This window comes from Vairimorpha necatrix, chromosome 4, assembly GCF_036630325.1.
Source record: "Vairimorpha necatrix chromosome 4, complete sequence".
In the NCBI taxonomy this organism is placed as follows: domain Eukaryota; kingdom Fungi; phylum Microsporidia; family Nosematidae; genus Vairimorpha; species Vairimorpha necatrix.
The window spans coordinates 199280-222382 of NC_088819.1; the positions used below are offsets into that span (position 1 = coordinate 199280).

Genomic DNA, 23103 nt, shown 5'->3' on the forward strand with positions numbered 1-23103 from the left:
AATAATATATTTAAAAAGACTGTATAAAATTTGTAAAAAACATTAAAGCGATTAATTTTTGATTTAAAAGATTATAAATCAACATATGCTTAAAAATTAAACAAAAAATTTTAATATTTTATTTACTAGAGCTTTTATTGGTCTAGTCTTTAATTTTACCTCACTGCCGCGCGCATCTGGCCACACCACAAATCAATTGCCTCTACTAAGTTCTTGGTTTAGATCCTTCCTCGGCGAATCCCACTGGGTTCAAAGGAGATGCTCTCTAATGTCTTCTTTATAATTCTCATTTGAGGATACCTTCAGTACTAGGCCGATGGCATTAACATAATTGCTGTGGTATTTTTCTTATGTCATGACGTATGGTATTATTTAATATATTTGTACATTAGGCCCAATTCATTTGCTAAGATATCGTACTTTCTAAGTTTTTCCTGTTCAACTTTCTGTATAAAATTATACATAATTTAAACTATTCATTATAAAAGATTTATTGAGTTAATTTATCATTAAGATTAGATATTCATAGCACAGCTTTCCCCGATATCGCTCATGGGATTCAGATCTTCACAGACGTTAATTTCTGTGGAATTATTAATGTTTTCCAACTTCGCTTTTCCAACTTCATTCCCTTTTGAATAAGATTATGCTTAAACAAAATATTAAATAAAATTATGCATAAAATAAAATAATTTTCAATTAAATGTTTAATTTCTCATTTACTTCCTCACATATTTGCTCTTCATTAAATTCTTCCTCATTTATTTCTCTCAAATTAAGTTGACTTAAATTTTCTATAAATTTCTCAAGCTTATATTCCTTCTGTTTATTATTAATCCTCACATTTATACTTTCATTTTCTGCTTCTTTTTTTCCTATCACGCATACAAAACTGTATCCTTTCTTTATCAATATTCTCAGATTTTTATTTAGTGTATTATTATCTCTTAATATTTCACATTTAAAATCTTTAAATTTTTCCCTTACTTTCTCCGTATATTTTTCATCCGCCAAAGAGACAATCCCGACTTGTCTCGGGTTAATCCAAAAAGGCAAATTCTTCCCATAACTCTCTAAGAGTATGGCTATAAATCTTTCTACTGAACCCAAAATGGCTCTATGAATTATAACAGGAGTCTTTTGATTTCCTTCGTCACTTCTGTATTTCAGTTTAAATCTTTGTGGTAATTGGAAATCTAATTGTATTGTCCCACATTGTATTTTTCTACCTAAGGCATCTTGTAAAATTATATCAATTTTCGGGCCATAAAATGCCCCATCTCCTTCATTAATTTGATAATCGAAATTACATGCTTTTATTGCTTCTTCTAGAGATTTCTCGGCTTGATTCCATTCTTCAATTTCGCCTATAAATTTCTCGGGTCTGGTGCTCAAAAACAAAGAAAACTTGAAATTGAATATTTCGTAAATGAATTTCAAGAAATCTAAACACCCAATAATTTCATTTTTGACTTGTTCTTTAGTACAAAAAATATGAGCATCATCTTGTTGAAACCTCCTGACTCTTGTTAAGCCTGTTAGTGCCCCACTTAGTTCATTCCTATGTAAAACACCAAAATCGGCGTATCTAATAGGCAAATCTCTAAAAGAATGATCAAAATTCTTGAACATTAAACAATGTCCAGGGCAATTCATAGGTTTCATAGCCATATTTTCATTTTCTAAAATGAAAATATTATCTTTATAATTTTCATAATGTCCTGATTCTTTCCACAAATCAATACTAAAAATATTTGGACTTATAACTTCTTTGAAACCTCTTTTTTTATATTCTGATTTCATTAAATCCACTAATTTATTATAAATAAAAGTACCATTTGGTAAGAAAAAACAAGACCCAGGACTATATTCATGAAAAAAAAATAAATCTAATTCTTTACCTATTTTCCTATGATCTTTATTTTTTGCTTCTTCATTTAATTTTATAAAATTTTTCAATAATTCTTTATTTGGAAATGTTATTCCGTAAATTCTTTGTACTTGATTTTCGTTATGATGAACTGAAGAATTTTTCAATATTTTTACAGCTTTAATTTTCCCAGTACTAAAAATGTGTGGACCTTTACAAAGATCAAAAAAATCCCCATTTTTATAAACAGTTGAGCCTTCTGAAACTTTTGTATTTACAAAATGTAATTTGTATGGATTATTTTTATACATTTCTAGTAGATCTGATTTTTTATAATAAATTTTCTGAAATTTATAATCTTTTTTGATTATTTTATACATTTCATTTTCTATATTTTTATAATCTTCTTGAGATATTGTTTTTTCTATGTCTATGTCATAAAAAAAGCCATTTTCTAAGGGGGGACCCTTTATGAGCTTACAATTAGGAAATAAGTTTACTAGAGCCATGCCGAGGACATGGGCAGAACTGTGCCAGAAGATGTCTTTACATTCTTCGAATGTGCAGAATGACAACTTGTTATCATTCTGTAAGATAGTAGAGAGATCAGAGAAATCTCCATTTATTTTACACATGAGAATATCAGAGAGATCAGTGAATTTATTAAGGAAATCATAAGCAGAGAAATTTGACTTAATTTCGTATATTTTATTATTATAAGATATTTTAATAATATCTGATATTCCAGAATTCAAGCTTTGTAGATTTGATTGAGACAAATTTAAATTTGATTTAGACATTTCACACGGTTCAGACATTTTATTAAGGGGCCAAGAAAAAAAAGAATTTAAATAATTACGAAACACGTAACAAAAATAAAAAAAATATCAATTTTATAATGAATTATATTAGATTGATCTTTAGAAACATTCACTCTATTAAAATATGAACATATTTTCCTATGATGTAGTGCGCTTTTATATTGTTTCTTTTTAGAACTAATACTTACAATTTTATTAAATGTCAAAAAATGATTTATATTAATTAACAAACAAATTTGAAAGAAAGCAGAAGATTGAACACTTATGAGATTTGCATAAAAAACATAAGGTTTTATTGTACTCAAAAGTATGATTTATCATCAACCAGTATCGACTTACTACACTTTTTTTTTGCAAATTAGTTATAATAAATAATCATGTCTAATTGACCAATAGACAAGAATATAATCAGAGTGTTTTTTTCATTTTATACTTGTTTTTTTTTTTGGAAGTCATGCCCACGAGAAAGAAGTTTCTCTCTTCGGTCTGCATTTAATCCGAAACTTGAAAGATAAAAACAAAAAGTATATTTATCGTAGGATGCTTGTGTAAATAATACATTACTAATAATTTTCTTATATGTTATATATAAATGACATCATTTATTCTTTATTTATATGGGACCAAAGGAGTTTATACAGTCTATCTCAGATTCTAATGTCCTTATTAAATTGTCATGTAGACCTTTTATTTTTGTGTGTAAACTTTTAGATTCTTTTTTATTCATCGAAACAGACTGATGACATTTCGATGTATCAGTCTGTTGATTTGCCGCTTTCTTTATTTCGTTTATTATCTCCTCTATCTTCGTCTTTAGTTCTAAGTTTGTTATCATTTCTGAAGTTATCGTCAATACTTGAAAATTTTTATCATTAAATTCCAAATATTCTTTTATCTTTTCTTCTACCTTCCTAAATCTAGTGTCTTCTTTATAATGTTCTCTTATCTTTTCTTTATAGTCTTTTAGTGCTTGTAAATTGACTTCGTGTATTATTATGAAATCATTTAAGAGATCTTTTGCTTCAAATGACTCTGATACTATTTTCCATATGAAACAAGTAAAGATCATTGTAAGAAACCAGAATATAAATTTAAACATATAAAAAAGGAGATAGCTCCTTTTTTATATGTTTAAATTTGTATATTTCATTAGTAAAGCTAGTGCTCCATTTTCATAATATGACACCTCTTTTATAATCTCAAATCCTTGTTTAATATAAAATTCTTTAGCTTGTAAGTTACTTGATCTTACATATAGACTTATACTCCTTATATTTAAGGAGGTGGCTTCTTCCTTGACTATCTCCATTAATCTTGTACCAATACCATTTGTCCTGTATGGGAAGTCTACACAGAGAACATGACACTGTAAAACGGTGTCATGTTCTCTAGTATCTTGTATAGTACAAGAAATATTGCCTATTACTTTATTATTGTGGAGACAGACATAATGAAATCTTCCGGAAGTATCAAATAGATCATTAAGGAATATTAATGGGACGAGATTCTCCTCAAGATTCCTATTTATAAGATTTATAACATTATTAATATCAGACAAGATCATCTTTCTGAACTTAATAAACATGGGTAAATCATTCAAAATGTTATATAGTACCAATATATTAATAAGATATATTGTACTAATATTATCTAGTTATATATACAATATTATTTTACTATTAAAATTTTTTTTTTTATTTGTGCATTTTTTTACTAATATTTAGTTCATAATAATGTACCAATAAGATACTTGTTTCATATAAATTTACATATAAAAATATCATTTCTCTTTATAAAATGGTATGTTGCATTCTATGTGGAGCAAGAAGTGAATCAAAAAGAATAGGAAAACCAGAAGGATTTCCAGACGCACCAGAGAAAATATTATGTCCGAGATGCGGGACTATAGCAGAAGGAGAATATAGGAAAGCATACGATAGATTCTGTGTTTGTATAATCCCATGTTGCTGTAAATGTAACAAAACAGAGCCATTTGTGGCTTGCTCGAATTGTCATGAGCCTATAGGCGTCATAACAGGGAACAAATGCAGGCAATGTTCAGTGGCCACGTCTTTTAGATCGCAGAACTGCCCGAACTGCGGAGCAAGAAAGTAGAAATAAAAAATAAAAAATAAAGCATTTTTATATACACCAACAATTTAGATTAGATCTAATTTATATATATTTTATTCTATAATTTCTAAATCTAATTTTTATAATACAGTCAAATTATAACTTTTGTTATACATATTTAATATGTCAAATATGATATCTTATCAAATTTTGTCGTATATTGAGTTATATCTTATATGATCTATCTATCAAATTTATTATGTATGATCTATCTATATTATTTATTATATATTTTATAATCTCTTAGTGTAATCATCTCTTTATAATATTTCTACTTGTGGGGCTCATTCTTGTGGCTCATGTACTTGGCCACCACATGATAAAACTCGGCGAGAGTAAAAGGCTTCTTAATAAAATCTGTCACTCCTATAGAATAAACATCAAAATCTAAATTATCATATCCAAGATAAATTACGGGTGTCATAAAATCAAATCTCCTTATAAATCTCATAACTTCTTTAAGTAAAATACTATTCCCCCCTAAAACTATAAAATCAAACTTAATACTCTTTAAAACACTAAACAAATTATTCTTATTCTCAATAATCATAATATTAATCTTCTTATTCTTTAACAAATTATAAATATGTATTGACATACTTGTATCCTCATCAAAAACAATAACTGACATATAAAAAACTTTCTCTTCTTTAAATAACTTATTCTTAATCTCATTAATATTATCAACTAATAAACTAAACTTCTCTGATAAATCTTTAATATTTTCAATAATATGACCCTGAAAAAGCTTATATGACTCAATACCAGGCAACAACTCAAAATCTTTACTGGCTGCTTCATGAGATGAACTCTTTCTTTTAATTTTATACAATTGATTCCTTTTTCCTCTTTGGAAATACATATGCTCAAATTCAAGTACTTGTTTTCCATATTGAGAAATTAAAAATTTACTACTTTTTATCTTATGGAAATCATACTTGTTAAGTTGTCTAATAAAAGAAGACAAATTTTTATGTCTAAAAAAAGACTGTAAAATAACATCAGCAAACCCTTGGGGATTGACAATTATAAATGAATGACCAGTCATATTCCAGACTATAAAGTCTTTGTTATTGACATCTTCTAAAATGTCATATAATTTTTTCACAAATTCTTTGGTTTCTTTGGGTTGCATTTTGAAAAGATTGGGATTCATGCAGGAAAAAAAAATATTTTTTATTTATGTAGGAGAATTTGTTGGTTAACAAACAAACTCATGAGATATGTCAAACTAGAAAAAAATGAATAATTAATTTGAGTGAAAAATGACAAAATTTATATAAATATTATTTTGTATGACTCGATGATATAATACTAGTAACGTGATTTGATCAAAAAATTATTTAGTTTAATGACAATATTTGACGGAAAATTTATTTCATTTTTGTGTTTTAATATATTTGAAAAAATTTAAAAATGAATTCGAGTTATACTTGGCATTTAAGCTAGTAACTTGGTCGATATGCGTCAAATATATCAAATGCCCCGTCATAAATCATAAAAATATTGCCAATTAAAACAAAATTATTTTTATTTTGAAAATTTAAAGAATAAGTGGTGCTAGGATAAAAACTTGGTCTACTTAGTGCAAAATAAAAAGAAACGACATGTCAAATGCATCAAAACGATGACACATCTATTTGACATGTGTAGAACCTTTTAGAAAAGAAGCAGAAAAGTATAATTATATATGGAAATTATTATTTGTTATAATTTTTCTTTAATTTTAAGCATGTATGGAAAATAAATGCCAAATGATTAACGAGTGACCCTGTTCGTGCGCGATCGAATTTTTTTCTATTTTTAGATCCTAACTACAATTTTTAACATTTAATTTCGGTATTTGTATTTATACAAATAATTGTATATTTATTTAAATTAACTATTTATGATTTTATTCAATTACTTAGATTTAATTTATCGATCCCTAAATAAATTTTTGACTCGTCGGGATTCGAACCAGTGACTTTCGAAAAAACGAAGTCCCATAACAACCACTTACCAAGTTAGATTATGAACAATTTTTGTATTTATTTATAATTTAGTGCTAAAATTTAAAGCCAGATTTACTTTTTTAACCCATTGAAAGAAGTAAAGGACTAATTTTAACATTGTCCGCTTGTGAATACACTTAAATGAAATAGAAAAGCCTGGAAATTGACAAAAATTCTAAATAACAGCTAAAAAAGGAATACCAAAGTTTTAATCAGGTAGACAACATTCTTTTCTTGAAAAATGTATAGGCTAACACAAACGAGTATTTGTGAGTACCATAGTCCAATCTATAAAATAAAAGTCCCAGGATGTCATTAGAAGCATCGTTTTGGCGCGAACCACCTCTACGATAAGTGTAAAGAAAATTACTTTAGTATATCTAGGTGTTTTGTAAGTGAGGATTGCAAAGAATGCAATATAAGCATGCAAGCACAACGCCTAAAAAGATTAGTTTTAGCACATTATCGCTAAGAGACCTTTTGAAAGATTTATTATTGATCTTATTGCAATGAGGGCTTATAGTCGTTAAAATGATGGTTTTAGTTGGATACTGACAGAAATAGATTTATTTTTTACATATTCTTTTATCTCTGCTTTGAAAACATAATTCGCCGTGGAAGTCGGATCAAGATTAGAATACAAATTTCAAACGTAAAATATTCTTGCTATACTTCAATGTGACAGCGGCAAAGAGTTTAAAATGAAACATTAGTCGAATTTTGCTCATTTATGGCAGCCCTTGTCATCTCCTGAGTCAGAACAAGTTGAGAGGGTTAATCAACGTCTATACGTTACCTGAAAAAAACATTTTACGGAAAATATTATATCAATAAGAACTATCTATCATTCATTTAAAGTTGTTTATGATTATAACACTGCTGTACACACTGCTACAAAAAAGTCTCTTTCAATTTATCGGCACGGAAGCCTCGGATACAATTTTTGTCTGAGGGATAATGATGATTTTACTGATGAGAATGAAACAAAATCAAACACGATTCCGGCATGAAATTTAGTGAGTAATAAAAATTGCCTAGCTGTAATCGACAGAAATGTGTATATAATTCTCAGTTGATTTTTCTATTGGGGATTTAGTAGTCGTAAAAAAAAATTATGACACTGAAATTAAGACAAAAAACTAAAATTAAGTTTTTTTATAGTGAGCCAAGGAAAATAATAGAAATTATATTAAATAACCGAGTAAGGCTAAAATACGACGGTAATGAAAAAAAGGATCAATGAATTTAGTTTAAAAATTAAAAAAATATGTCTTCGGATAGGTTATACTTTGTGTTATATCATAAATTTTGATTTTTATAATCTTTATTAATATACTTTGCATATTAAAAACGGCATTTAGTGTTTTTATTTATAAGTAATAGTTTGTTTTGAACAAGGAATGTTTCTGTAAAAACGATAAGACTAATGCAGTTTTTCTTATATAAATCAATTTTTATAATATACATGTTGTGCGATCCTCTATAGAAAAAAGTGCAAAAATAGCAAATAACAACTTACTTGCAAAATATTCTTTCTTAATTGGAATCTTTGTATACTTTTAATTACTGAGTATCGTATACGTAATCTTAAAAAGATTATAAGACGCTTACATAAACTAAAATGAAGTTTTGTGAACTCAAAATTATTCATTTCATTATCTAAAACTTTGTATATGAACATCACTTCATGTATACATTTCTTGTTTTTTCAATTTATTTAGAAAGATAATAAATACTCGAGGTTAAAGCTGTTACGTTTAAGCAAAAAATTGTTTTTAGTTTATATATATAAAGTCCTTACCTTTCTTTTATATTGTTTATGAAAATTCTTGAAAATTGGCTTTTAATTAAATTCTAAGAATTTCAGAAGCTAATTTAAAAAAAACAAACGGGAAAGTGAGCTAACTGAGTAAAATATAAGAAAAAGCTGAAATTTATTATACTTATAACTTTGTAAAAATAATATTATAACATATAAATGTAACTTAGTAGGTTATAGAATAATCAGACATCAGCTCTCTGTTATGATCTTTTGCACTCATATAAGTTAAAAAACGTGGCCAATTTGACAAATCCCTACTTTGTATCCAAAAATCTATTTTAATGTTTTATATGTTCATAATGTAAGTGGGCGTGGCGCTAGTAGAGTGTTTCTATATAGATAAGGTCTTTTTGTATAAAATTTGTTTATAATACATTTAACCCCCAAAATAGAAGTTAAATTGATTACACTATATGCTGTATACCGATTTTGTTAAAATTCTTCCGGTTGCGCGCCATCGCGCGACAATAATTAGACAATTTTAATCTTACTCTTTTTAGATTAGCAAATAAATAGTCAATGTTCTTATTAATTTCAATAAATCCCCCTGGTATTTTATTATTATTGTTTTAACTGAAATTACAGCGATACCGATACTCTAAAATGTTTTAAGTGTCTTAAATTTCATGACTACCTGAAATTATTCTACCAATTTAATCATTCTAACTGGCCAAGTACTATAGAATCTTATTATTTTGTAGCTATTACTTTATAATAATAATAATGTCCAGTACTATTACTTTTAATAAAAATCAAAGATTATAATAAAAAAATAGATTCCATCCTTATACTTCTCCAAGTGTTCATCAAAAACAATATCTTTCTTTGCCGTCTTAATTGCATTAAAGTGATCATATATTTATATAAAAATCAACTTACACATATTTTATATTTCATATTTAGCATCGTTTAAATTTTAAAAATTGTTTTTTATAATTTTTTATACAAAATTTGTTTTTATTTTTGTTTAAGTGTTCTTGATTCCAAATATTAATCTGATCAATAATTTTTTTTTTCAATGATTTATTATCTTTTGCAATTTGTTGATATTTGCCGTCCCTTTGTTTGCATTTTTTTTCTTTGTTAATATTATATACATATGAAGTTTATCGTCTTTTTTGTATGATCTGATGTATCGTTATTTTGATTTTTTTATTACAACCATAGTAAGATAGTAATCATCATTATGCCTTCAAATTTAATTTTGTCTTTTATGTTTTCTTGTTTATGATAATCTTACGGGCATAAACTAACCTCATTGGTTGTAGTCATCGCCTCGGAATATATTAATAAAAAAATAAATATAACATTTATGTTTCTAAAAAATTTGTGCAATCAAAGAAAAAATTATATGAGAGTTTTATAACACTTTACTAAAATAATTCAAGTTTAAGTATTAAAATAACTTAATTATAAATATTTTCATTTAAATGTATTAAAATACTATATGTATATCTTAAGAAAAGAAGAGACACACAATAAAATTTAAAATTAAAAACTGACGTTTACTTTGATCGCATGATTAAATTTTTACAATTAGTTGTCATGTGTATATGTTAAATAATTGTATTGATTACAAAATAAAAACTATAGAAATATTAACAAGAAAATATAAATTTTGAATATAATATTGATGTTTAACTTTTAGGCATCAATATGATTTTGACAAAGTTTTAATTTTAATATTATAAATATTAAGCTCAACCTTTTCTATTTAAAAATTCTAAAATGATGAAGTCTTATATTTAAGAATAAAAACATTGTTAATTAGTTTGCAAACTATAAAATAGTTTCAAAAGCGTATATATGAAAGTAATATATTTTTATTACTGTTGTTATCGTAATAAATGCAGACCAAGGAGATAAATAAATTTTTTTACATAAGATTAGTAGATTTTTAGTCTGCATTTAAAATTGAGTTGTTTTTACTAAAATTTTAATAGAAAAAAATTGTCATCAACCCCTTATACATATTGCAAAATTATATATGCGAATATAAACATTAGGGAAAAAAGCTTTATGTAATGTGTGTAGCCGTTCATATACTTACCAATCATATTCTTACAAATGGACAGATTTGATTGGCTACAAAAAGTATTATAAAACATTATCGAAAGAGAAGATGGAAATTCTTATAAAACGTTTGACATAATGTATAAAATTAATTATAATATATAGTTAAGAATCTAAAAAATATATATAATTTTTCATCATTGATGGTCCATTCAAATGTGACTGATTCTATAAAATACTATTCGATAAATATTTATAAAAAACAATTTTATTCTATATTTGTCATTAAGAAAGATATAAAGATCGAACACAACAGACGAGATCATGAAGTTATAGACATAAAAAACGAAATACCTATAATTGAAATCGGTGTCCCTTCAATTGATAACCTTAAGCAGGTGGAAACAGAGAATCTCAGAAAGTTGAAATCTTTGCCAATGAAATGTCACTAATGTATGGCTTCAAATGTAATAATACTTCGTTGTATAAACATGAGAAGGCGTGGTTACCAAATACTATTAAACTACCGAAGAAGGCTTGATATGCCTAAACCGTTGAGGCGTATATTCAATCTCTTGTATTGATAAAGACTCATAAAAAATTGTGAGATCTCGGAAGTGATGAAGAACGACGAGAGACGGTGGGTCTAATCATCTCCACTCACAAAGAGATGCATATGAAGAGGGAAATAGAGACATACGAATAAGAAAGCTGCTTCATTGATAATCTTCATTTATAATATGAAGCAAACATTTTACTGTAATTTTATGTTGATATTGTATTTAAATTTTCTCGTTTACTACTGATTTTTGTTTTTTTTATTGATGATCGTTTTTTGTATAATTTAATAAAGCTCAATAACAGAAATGTTTCTTAAAAATACTATCAATTCTTGTATTTGTTAGACATTTATTGTTGGTTCAATCTCCCCATTTTATACATGCAATAAATTTATTAAAAAAAGAGGTTTTGCGAATTTCTTCTATTAATATTGTCTAAATTGGAATACCTGATTCCAATGAGACATATTTTGATAATTATAGGTGTTACCAGAAGGAGAGCTGGTTATTGAAGAAGGCTTTTTATTAGAAGAAGAACTATATTTATTTGGCATGTTTATTCTATTTAAGATTTCTTAAATAGTTTTAGTTTCGGATCTGAAACAATCATGTTTCAGATCATTATGATTTGTTTCATCTTTCAGTTTTAGTCTGATTATTGGTGTGTGCAACACAGCCGGTAACACTCTCCCCTCCTTAGAACAAGGCTTCACTTCCAGGGAAGATGTTATATTCTCCAATATATCGTCGTCTTTCTTATATACTACAAAATCATTTCGGTTTATAGAGTGTTCTATTCCATCTTCAAGACTCCTTACTTCATAGGCTCCTTTTAGTTTGTTTTTTGTGACTATGTAGGGTCCTATATAAATTTTATCCAATCTTTCATTTCTATATAATGTATGGTAAGACATTAGGAACTTTTTACGTGGCTTCTTGAGGATATTGTACGTTATTCTTTTTAACCTTTTTCTCGAGTTATCTAATCCATAGGGGATGATATTCCACAGTAATTTTCCTGTAAATTTCGGCCTAAAAACAACATCATTTTTTGGCACGATTGATGCGTGAGCGCTTCGAGCGACCGTATCTTCCTCGCTCGCCACGCTTTTAAATGGTCGTATAGGGATTTCTTTATTTCCTTCATACCCACTTAATTCCTTTCTCAAGGGTATCTGATAGTATCTGTTTTCCAGGTCGAGCTGTTGGTTTATTTTCGTGCTACTTAGATAAACCCAACGCGCAGTTAATCCAGATTTGGCCTTGTTGTACTTTGTTCCATTAAACTCTTTAAAATCTATGCATAGTTGCATACAGTCGACCCCTTCCGTTGCGATTACAGCGGGTGTTTGGTAGTATCGCCTTTCCGGGTCGAGCTGGCGGTTCAATTTCACTGTACTCAAATATGTAAAAGATTCTTCAAACAACTGAGGTTGACATACTTCTTCAATCATGGTTTCTTTTGCTTTTGTATCTTCATTGCATAGGCGCACACCATCGTCTCTTTTCGTTACGATCGATTTTAATGAGTCCTTGGTGCTCGTATAGTCGTCTCTTCCCGCGCTTTTATTTACTTGCGCAATGTTTGGGTGGTTTCCATCGTGTCCAAGTATGTTCTTTTGCAAGCAAACAATATGCCTGCTGGTCGATGCACTCATCTCGGTTAATCTCGGATTTCGATACTGAAGTGAGATCTGAGCTGTTTCTGTACTTGCTCTTTTTTTAATCCGCATATCTTCTTGTTTTGACACTCTTTTGTCTATACTCTGTGGATAGTTTCGAATGCATTGGCCTCCTTTAGCCCTTCTTAGTTTCTTTCTATTAACTAAGGTTTTATCAACAAATGAGTTAAATTCACCTGATCCCAGGCGCATTCTTACTACATCGCCATTAACGGTTCCTTCGACTGTAGTATCGTTCGTGTCTCTTGACACCGGATCTGCCTCGATTAAAAACACCTCTATTTCCTCGTGTTTATTGCAGTCCTTAAGCAAGTGCTCACCTCCGCACTTATAGCATACTACCTTTCTCAGACTCTCTTTCGTCCGTGTAGTATCTGGCCTCGAAGTCCTTGCTTCCCTTGGCCTATTCTGTTCAGGTCTCTGCCTTGAACTCTCAATAAATTTATGATTTCTCTCATAAATCTTTAGTACAACGTCCCATGACGTTGCCTCTTCCACCTTTTCTTTAAGTGACGGTGGGAAATATCTAGCCAACTCCTCCGTAATTTCAGACACGCTAACTCCTGCTTTCTTGTTAAGCTTCATTAGTTCGTATATAAAGTTTTCAATTTTCATATTTACAGGTCCAGAGTATAGTCTCTTATAAAGCATTTTAATGGGATTAATTCCCTCCCGGAATTCTTCTTTCCCATATTTTGTTAGAAATTTCTGTTTGAATTCCATATATCCTTCCACCTCGTCTTCAATTACAGCCTCATACCATAGGAGAGCTGATTCCCCTAAGTATCTCTTAATGTAGTTGAGCAGTTTTATATCATTCCATTCTCCCTCGAGGTATTTAAATTGATTAATCCAGACCCATGCATTCTCGCCTTGGGTACCGTTGAATTTCACCATTGTGTTAGTAGATATCCCTAATTTTTCTAGTAGGTGGCCCAATTCGTTGGATTTCGAATAGTTGTCGCCAGTGTTACCAGAAGGAGAGCTGGTTATTGAAGAAGGCTTTTTATTAGAAGAAGAACTATATTTATTTGGCATGTTTATTCTATTTAAGATTTCTTAAATAGTTTTAGTTTCGGATCTGAAACAATCATGTTTCAGATCATTATGATTTGTTTCATCTTTCAGTTTTAGTCTGATTATTGGTGTGTGCAACACAGCCGGTAACAATAGGCACTTTATTAACATACTACGCTAGTCGAGCGTATTATTAATTATATGATAATTTTTTTTAAAAATAAATATGTAGTAAAAAAAACTATAAAGTTTGTGAAATTTTAGATTTCACAATTAATAAAGAATTTAGTTTATGTTTGGTCATCTTTTCGTGCCTTTATTCAGTAATATTGGTATTCATTATTAAAAAAATATATACATTTAAAAGTTTGCTTCATAACTATGTTTTTAAATTATAATATAGATTTTTTTAAGGACAAGAGTCTATAACGATCGATAATACCATGTAGACCTTTACTATATTATGTTGACACATTATTGCTGCCATTAAAAACAGAGAATTTATTTAGTGGAACATCATGTTCAGTTTTAACATAAAAATTTTATAATATTATTTTTTTATTAATTTTTAAGATTATTTTTTTTGTTATGTTTATATAGTTTGTTGGCAATGATTAGTAAATTATCCACTACAATGGTTTGGTTATTGCTCATATCCTGTATCATTAATACATTATCATTATATGTCTTAGTCAGTATATCTTTCCTTAGTAAATTCAGTATCGCCACCCCGATATACACTAGTATGCTATTTATATCTTTATAAGATAATATATTTGTAAAAATTTTCATATAATCCTGATATTGAAATTCTCTGAAAAATATGCAATTAAACCACCTAAAACTAAATACATGAAATTCTAAGCCTATTTCATGTAAATAATCACACAGGACAGGATCTATATTTTCCATTTCTTCTCTAAATCTTAAGATAAGATTTCCCTGTAAATTAATTATATTAAATTCTATTTTTTTGATAAAATCTAAGTATAAGAAATAGGCCTGGTACTCAGGACAATTAAGAACAAATGGCACCAGAAAATCAGCCATACCTTGTACATATCCTAACTTATATCTTTTATGAGATATTAATAATAAAATATTTATGTATGATTTAGATATATCTTTACCCTTTACAAGTGTGTAATTAGTATTCAATCTTTTTATATCTATTTGTATTTGATGAAGTATTTTTTTATCTATAGGAATTTTGTTATGAAATGGTAAATTATTTTTTTTAATAAAGTCAAGAATATTACCATTAAATGCCAATGAAAAATCATAAGAATCATTATCCTTGAATGATATATCATTATTAAACAATACATTATTATTAAAAGACATATTTAGTAATGTAAGATATTCTTCATAAGATCCATTCTTTAATAAAAGGGACCAAATATCTGGCCCAAATATTGATCTGGACTTTTTTATGAATTTCCTTAGTTTAACTTCATCTATTATTCTATGAGATAATATTCTTTGTAGTTTGCTTTTGTTTGTCATCAAGGGAGGGGAAAAAACAAAACATTTTTTGCTTCAAGTTGTAAAAATAAAAATCATAATTTTTATTTAATTTACAATAAGAGATGCTAGAGAAAATATCTTAACAATTTTCTTTCATAAAATTATGAACTGCCAAGATGAAATATTTCACATATTGTCAAATCATTGTACGTTATTGCTTTTATGACCATTGTGCAAGATAAAAGCCTTATAAGTCCTTTGCAAAAATACAAAAAGTTTACACAACATTTTAATAAAACATGGCACAACACAGCCGTTTGTATTCTAAAAAAATTTAACTCAAAAATGGAACTTATAGAGTTACGAAGAAGAACAACAGCCGTAGATTACGAAGTCAATTTTTTATGAACTTTGAAGATACACAATTTGAACTTATTGAGACTTTACATAATAGTTTGACATTCAAAAGGGTACTATAAATAATGGGAATAGGAAACACATATAATACATTTTGAACATAAATAAGAAAAGGCGATTTTATAGCACACTATTTCCATTCTATTCTGTAATATAAAAACTTTTTTGTAATGTTTTTCTTTCAACAGCAAACTCTTTTTTATGTTGACCCAATAAGTCGCAAATAGATTTAACGTAGAGCGTATTTTCTTTTAATGACAATTTGATCAAAGTAAGCGTATGAAGAATAAATTCGCGACCCGACGCAAAAACGTGTTTATAATTGTCTATAATTTAAAAGCCGATATTTTGATATAGCTGATCAAATTATTATATTTATAGCTAGTTATATATTATAAAAATTTTAAAACTTTTTTTAGTCTAATGATTTCGAGATTTAAAGGCGGAGGTACATTTTTTTTTATTTATAAATTTTCCAAACATTGTATAATTCTGATTCAAAATTTCTTCTTGTTATTGTGATTTTAATTTTGACAAACATGCATATAAGGGTTATTTTATTAATTTATATATATTCAATAAATACAATATTAAAAACAAAGTTTGTTCTGTAAAAATAACAATAGATTAAAAACAAAAGCATTTGAAGCATTTAAACTACTAAATTTTATTTTTTCTGCGAACCACTTTTACTATCAGATATATAAATAGCGCTTGAATACAAAAAAAGAAGAACTGTATAAGAATGAAATTCCTATGTCCGTTATTGGATGAATTTTTATCTCCTCTATTTGCTGGATCTTCATTTTTATCATTCCCTTTCTGAGTATTATCTTCATCACTTTTATCATTCCTTTTATTGGTACTACCTCCATTACTTTCACCATTCCCTTTATTAGTATTATATTCATCACTTTTATTATTCGTTTTATTATCTTCATTACTTTTATCATTCGTTTTATTATCTTCATTACTTTTATCATTCCCTTCATCTTTAACAAATTGTAGTCTTCTTTTGACTCTTTTATTACTTAAATCTTTATTTTCAATCGTTTTTTTATTTTTAAAATTCTTTTTATTTATTATCTTTGTGCTATTTAAATATGCCATTTCATTTGGTCCTTGAATTTTGTACGTTTTATTTAAATTTTTATTTTTAAGTGATTTTTGTGTGTTATTTTTTGTTTTATTTGTTCCGTTTTTACTTATGTTCATTTTATTCTTTTCATTAGTTTTTTTCTTTTCGTTAATACTTTCATTTTCATCTAAATCTTCACAATCTAATGATTTTAGAAAATAAAAATTATCTTCATAATCTAAAGAAAGTATTATATTCTTATTTTTGATGTCTTCATCTTCTACATACAAATTTTAAATTATAAACTTTAGATTCACGAGATGCTTTAAATTAGCCAGATTTCCATATTTTTTCAATTTTGTGTTTATTTTCACTATTTATTAAAACCATAAAATATTTTTTAGCATCATCGATTTTAAAATTTACTCTAAAAATTCTTTTGCACTTCATAAACACTTCTTTGATGTATGTACGATGTGGAAAAGCATAATTTATATTTTTTATCATAATGTCGTCAAACTCACACGGGGTTAATTTATCTTTTCTTGCGTCATAATTTAGTTTATTCTGTTTATTTATCAGTTTATACGTCGAATCAGTATTTTTATTTTGTTTTAACAGATTACACATATAATATCCTGTTTTTAAGTCATTTGTAAATCCCAAATAAAGAAATAATCATTTTTACTTTTAATTGATAGTAACATTGCGTCTTCGACTGCTGTAATTTTCAGTATAAAGACGATAATTGCAAAAAACATGGGGCATAAAATTAGTAGAAATTTATTGAAAATTGGTCTTTATATTGATTTTTGACATTTCCAATGATAAATATAAAATGTTTTTTTCGTGATTTAAGGCGGCTTTATATTATTAAAAATGTTATAATGTAAATAGTAATATATGACGTAAAATCTATCGAATTTATATAGTAAAATTTTAAAATTTATGTATCTTACATCATTTGTTGTCAATAATAAATTAAAGGATATAACGTAAGAAAAATAAAAAAATAAGTTACAAAATTATTTAAACAACACTTAGATGTTTATGTAGTGCATGAAAGAGCAAAAGCGGCAGTTAAAAAAAATCACTTCTCTTTGTTGTTAGTGTCACTTACTATGTTCCACGCCCTAATAATAAAACTGAAACTGTGAGATGGAACTACTTTTAATGATCTTTAACTTTAAACTATTTAAAGATTTTTAATAGAACAAAAATACAAAACAAATATAATTCTCGCTTAAATAACAAGCTTTATTCATCCCAAGCTTTACTTCTAGTAACAGTCATTTGAGCTAAATTTATAAAAAAATACTTGTACTTTATTCTCAACGTTACTTGAACAACTCAAAGTTATGACGTCTAAAGTTTAGTTCTAGTACAAAATAATTGCAAATGAAAACAATGTTTTGCGATAATTATTACATAGAGACTGTTGAAGTGTATTACAAATACCATGTAATATCGAAAGTTGTGGAATTTGATCCAAATGAAAAAATGTACAAATGTCATAAAATAATTTAAATAATTTCATCATAGAACTTTACTCGAATTTGATTTTTAAATTGTTCTAGAATAGGTTTTTGTGCAACGAATAAATTCAGAAATACTTGAGTTTACGTATAAATATAATAAAAAAATTTAAGTTTTTTGAAGCTTATTGCTTAGAAGCACGAAAATCAAATTAGAAAATTTGCAAAGTTTCGCTTTAAGAAAGAATCGACAGATAAAAAAGAACTTTACTAGGCAACAATGCCAATACGCTGTTAGAAAATTCCGGAAGGACCAGTCCATTCGGGCCGGTCGCATAATTTTCATTTTATAAGTATAACGCCTAAAAAATCTAATAAACAAGTTTTGTTAGTAAAGTTATTTTTTAATAAACAAATGTTGAGATAAAAAACTATTAATAGTAGTTGTCAATTATTTTTTTAATTGATTAAAGCGACTTATTTACACGATATAATGTTAAATAAAATCAAATTAGATTATTAGGTTAGCATATATAGAATACCTAATAACAAATTGTCATAATACCATTATTAATGAAGAGATTACAACAAATTTTTTTTCACACAATTTCAATCATTTTAGCAATTTACAAATGCAGATAAAAAACAAAAACATGTTTATTTATACGTTTAGAATTTTTAAATCTTTAGTTATGTTCTTCGGTCCGTTTTGAAAAATTTTGTTATATTTTTCTATACGCGTAATATTTTCAAATCATTAAAATTTCACATATAAAGAATAAAATTTTGTCAACGCCAATTTGCTTTTGAATTCATATAATAGTTGAAGTATATATTTTGTTTTAGATCGCTTTAAGAAGTACATAAAGCATAAAAAAGAAATAACTATAAATTTGAATGATTACCTACTTGTGCTGTATTTGTCGTAATCAACATGAAACTACAGCTCAGAAAAATTTGCGATGTTTAAATATAACTACCCCATACTTAAACTTATTAATCACACATTCAGAAATTTTATCTGTCCATAAAACAAATAGATACATTACATTTTTGGTTTACTTAGCTATAATAATTCCAAAAGATGTTATCTATTTGAGTGAAACGCGTTTTATTTTCTTTTACTCTCAAATCTAGCTTTCAATCTGTATAAATATCCTTCAGATACGTTTTGAAAAGATTTCTGATTTTATATAATCAAATTTTGTCGCTTATTTCGTGCTCCTTAAATTTTGAAACTACGTGCTAGTCTTGATACCATCCAATAATATCATTTATACTTTTGATATTTCTAATCTTTCATAAATTTATCAGTGTAAAGTTAAAATAATCTACAAAAAACATCTTTTAATATATATTAGCTCCGAATCACAAAGAACAATCACTGATTGCTGATTATAAAATATTTTTTTAAAATCTTTAGTCTGTTGCTTCTTATATGCCTTGTCTACACTATAAATTGAAATTTACTAATTTAACTTTATATAAAATATAAAACATTTGTTTAATCAAAAATTTTATTGAGTTCGTAAATTTTTAGCGCCTCAATTATTATGATTATAAATACGTTGAAATGGCAAATTTACATAAAAACGCCATACCACGTCCTTTATCGAGTGGACTGTCTTCGCCTCCATCTATATGTTTTTGTTTTTTTTGTATTTGTATTATTAATTTACTCATTTACTTTTATTTTATCTAATATTTCCAGTTCATTTATTCTTTTCTCTTATAGTGCTTGTAGATCTATAAAATAATGTCTTTTAATGATGCTCTTCAACTCTACTCGCCTTTCCTCGATATCTTCTTGAGATAGAAGGTTGTTTGTAAAAGTTGATTATCAATTTTTTTTTGCAATTGTCATGTATCCTGGGCACATGGCCATTTTTATAATATTTTTCTAAATAGTTTTTGATATTAATAGTTTTATTAAATTTATGGTAATCTTTATTTTGATTATTTAATCCATCTCTCTTGATCATTTCCGCGTACCCTTCTCAGCCATATTTCTTTTATAGTTTATTTTTAATTTAAAGATTGTTGTCAACACTAAACTACAAACATTGGCGTACTTACGAATGTAGTAACGACCATCCAACTTTCGTTTGTTTGTTTGTTTGTGTGACTCATCTTGACATGTAACTTGAAATGCTTGACATGTCGTTGGACATCGGCGACAGATGACATATTTGACATCTGTTCATGTGATGTAGCAATGTACATCACAGCAATTCTATCCGTTTTCCATATAACATATATAAATATTATTTTAAGAATAAACTAAAACTATAAACTATCTTCTTTCGGAATTAAAATTAAATTTTAATTTAAAAAAAATTTTGCATTTGAAAAAATCTCTTTCCTGTAATGCTCATATTCATCGTCAATATTATCGTTCTCGCATTCATCATCATTATTATCATCCTCCAATTTGCTTTCAATATAAATAAAAATGCCAAAATTAGAAATATAATCATCAATGCTTTTACATTTATATTATCATCCTCGCGTTCAAATTGTATTATCATCTTCGCATTCATCATTTATGTTATCATCCTCGCATTCATCATAATCATTCTCATCTTTATAATTCTTTTTATTAGCAGTATTGTCAGATTTTATCAAAATATCATCATGTCTGCAAAATATAAAAAGGATAATAGAATGGATCAAAGTTTAATTTTCAATCTTTGTTATCATTTTGATCTTATTTCTTTCCAGTTCGACATCTGCTAAGTAACACATATAATTTTCAATTTCTAGATTGGTTTTAAATCCTAGATAGATCATATACATTGTTTTATTTTTAACTTATAGCATCATAGCATTTTCTTCAAACTTTCCACATAATATTAAACCGATAACAGCAAAAAACATGGGTGAAAATTTTTAAACATTATTTGCAAAATGACGCGATTATATTGAGAGTTGGCATTTTAAATAAAAATATTTTTTTACTAATCTATTTGATTGAATTAACATTTGTTTCATGCATTTTAGAATTTATAACAACGATAGATTCCTTTGATTATTTTTAATTATATTATTCTATTGTTAAAATATTAGTAAACACACAAATTATATTCAAACTTATGTTTTTTCAACAAATAAAAATTTAAAAGACGAACAGAAAAAAATTTAAGGACAATTTTAATTCTAAATAGCTATTTCTAATCTAATATATTATAAATCATACACTTTTTTGTATTTAACAACATCTAAATCTATATTTCAAAAAAAAAAAAAAATACCGAGTACTAAAAATAAAAATTGACATAGTGAAAGTCAATCACGTTTTATAAATTAGTCGTTTATAGCTCTGTATAATTTTAAGAACGGTAAAATCAAAAAATACAATTAAACGGTAGATTACCAAAATGATAACTAAAAACTATGTTTTTATTAATACAAAACACACAAACAGCAGGTATTCAAGTACAGAGGAAAAATAATATACAAGATTATCCTTTTCTTTTCAGAAAAATTGCACTGATAAATTACAGATATACATCTGATTATAAGAAGGACTATTTTTTAATTCTTAGTGGCGTAAAAAATATATTGCTCGCAGAAATGTACGTTTTAACCATGTGTTTTTATTACTGCCGCCTATAACATAAGTATATTCTGCTATCATATAAAAATTGCTTATTGTATGCCGTAGTTTTATCAGGTATTACATAGCCAATGTTGATATTAGCATCGAATACCTAATACTTAACTTTGATATGATGCCAATATGTAATTATCTGTCTTTTTACTAGTACTTTGCCTAATGAAAACACCTATATAGCTTTAAAATTATTCTCGTTTGATTTAATATTAAAGATGCCGATGATAAATCGTAACATTTTTATAAATAAAGTGGTATTGAATCAACTCGCACCCAAGTCAATGCAGAAGCGATTGTCTTTTATTTAAATTTATAAAGTAAGAACTTTGTTGTAAGTAGAAGGTTCTTCCTAAATGTTTCTTAATTTTGAGTTAATAATTCTATAGAAGTAAATTCAATCGGGGTGTGCAATGTATTAGCGCAAAGTTTTACAAAAAAAATATTACTATTTATATATAGCTTCGTTTGAATTGTAATTTTATTTGACAGCAGAGTGTATTTAAGCCTTATTTTTAAATGAGATGAGTGTGACTTAACGTGAGAAAAAATCTATATATTGTTGAAGAGCAGAATGGTTGCAGACATTTAAAGCAACAGCATCTGCATAAATAATCAATAATTAAAATAATATTAGCAAGTAAAGATCTTATAAAATATAATTATTTAATATGAATGATTTGTAACGCGAAAAAAAGATACAATACTTCAGCTTTGAACAATTAGACGATTAAAAAGTTTGAAAATACAGCGAATCAAAGGGGGTTTTGCTTAAATACATGACGGGGCCTTAAGTAAATTGTTAAAAATAGATATATGTTAAATGTCAAACTTATTTATTTACTGCGAAAAAGTTCACTATCAAGAAATAACTATGATTAACATAAAAAAAGCGCTTTTTACTAAAAAATCCATACCTCGTTTTTTATTGCTAGAATTCATTACTTTTATTTGCTTTATATTTATTTTTTAGTCTTTAATTAATCAGATGTTTAGATCATGGGCATTATAAGACATATTTTTGTCGTATAATACCATTAAAAATATTTTTTATATATCCACAAGAAAATATGAAATAGAACTTCATGATTATAACAAATTTTGTCATTAGAAGCTCTGAGATAGTAAATAAAAGATTTTAAGA

General features: G+C 26.9%; 7 protein-coding genes across 7 annotated transcripts; 1 reads left to right on the forward strand and 6 right to left on the reverse strand.

The window, feature by feature from the left end:
* Positions 1-699: 699 nt before the first annotated feature.
* On the reverse strand, positions 700-2688 carry VNE69_04023 (threonine-tRNA ligase (TARS1); the record flags this gene model as incomplete). The annotated part of the gene is made up of 1 exon (XM_065473267.1): positions 700-2688. One exon carries the CDS (start codon positions 2686-2688, stop codon positions 700-702), a length of 1989 nt encoding a protein of 662 aa, XP_065329339.1.
* A 616-nt stretch (positions 2689-3304) lies between these two features.
* Positions 3305-3760, reverse strand: VNE69_04024 (putative SP-containing protein; the record flags this gene model as incomplete). Its single annotated transcript, XM_065473268.1, has 1 exon — positions 3305-3760. One exon carries the CDS (start codon positions 3758-3760, stop codon positions 3305-3307), a length of 456 nt encoding a protein of 151 aa, XP_065329340.1.
* Positions 3761-3814: 54 nt separating this feature from the next.
* Positions 3815-4276, reverse strand: VNE69_04025 (N-alpha-acetlytransferase; the record flags this gene model as incomplete). The annotated part of the gene is made up of 1 exon (XM_065473269.1): positions 3815-4276. The coding sequence occupies one exon, from the start codon at positions 4274-4276 to the stop codon at positions 3815-3817; it is 462 nt and encodes a 153-aa protein (XP_065329341.1).
* Positions 4277-4488: 212 nt separating this feature from the next.
* VNE69_04026 (uncharacterized protein) lies at positions 4489-4806 on the forward strand (the record flags this gene model as incomplete). Its single annotated transcript, XM_065473270.1, has 1 exon — positions 4489-4806. The coding sequence occupies one exon, from the start codon at positions 4489-4491 to the stop codon at positions 4804-4806; it is 318 nt and encodes a 105-aa protein (XP_065329342.1).
* Positions 4807-5095: 289 nt separating this feature from the next.
* Positions 5096-5959, reverse strand: VNE69_04027 (transcription factor SKN7; the record flags this gene model as incomplete). The annotated part of the gene is made up of 1 exon (XM_065473271.1): positions 5096-5959. The coding sequence occupies one exon, from the start codon at positions 5957-5959 to the stop codon at positions 5096-5098; it is 864 nt and encodes a 287-aa protein (XP_065329343.1).
* An 8514-nt stretch (positions 5960-14473) lies between these two features.
* VNE69_04028 (GTPase-activating protein GYP1) lies at positions 14474-15418 on the reverse strand (the record flags this gene model as incomplete). Its single annotated transcript, XM_065473272.1, has 1 exon — positions 14474-15418. The coding sequence occupies one exon, from the start codon at positions 15416-15418 to the stop codon at positions 14474-14476; it is 945 nt and encodes a 314-aa protein (XP_065329344.1).
* Positions 15419-16456: 1038 nt separating this feature from the next.
* On the reverse strand, positions 16457-17164 carry VNE69_04029 (uncharacterized protein; the record flags this gene model as incomplete). Its single annotated transcript, XM_065473273.1, has 1 exon — positions 16457-17164. One exon carries the CDS (start codon positions 17162-17164, stop codon positions 16457-16459), a length of 708 nt encoding a protein of 235 aa, XP_065329345.1.
* Positions 17165-23103: the final 5939 nt, after the last annotated feature.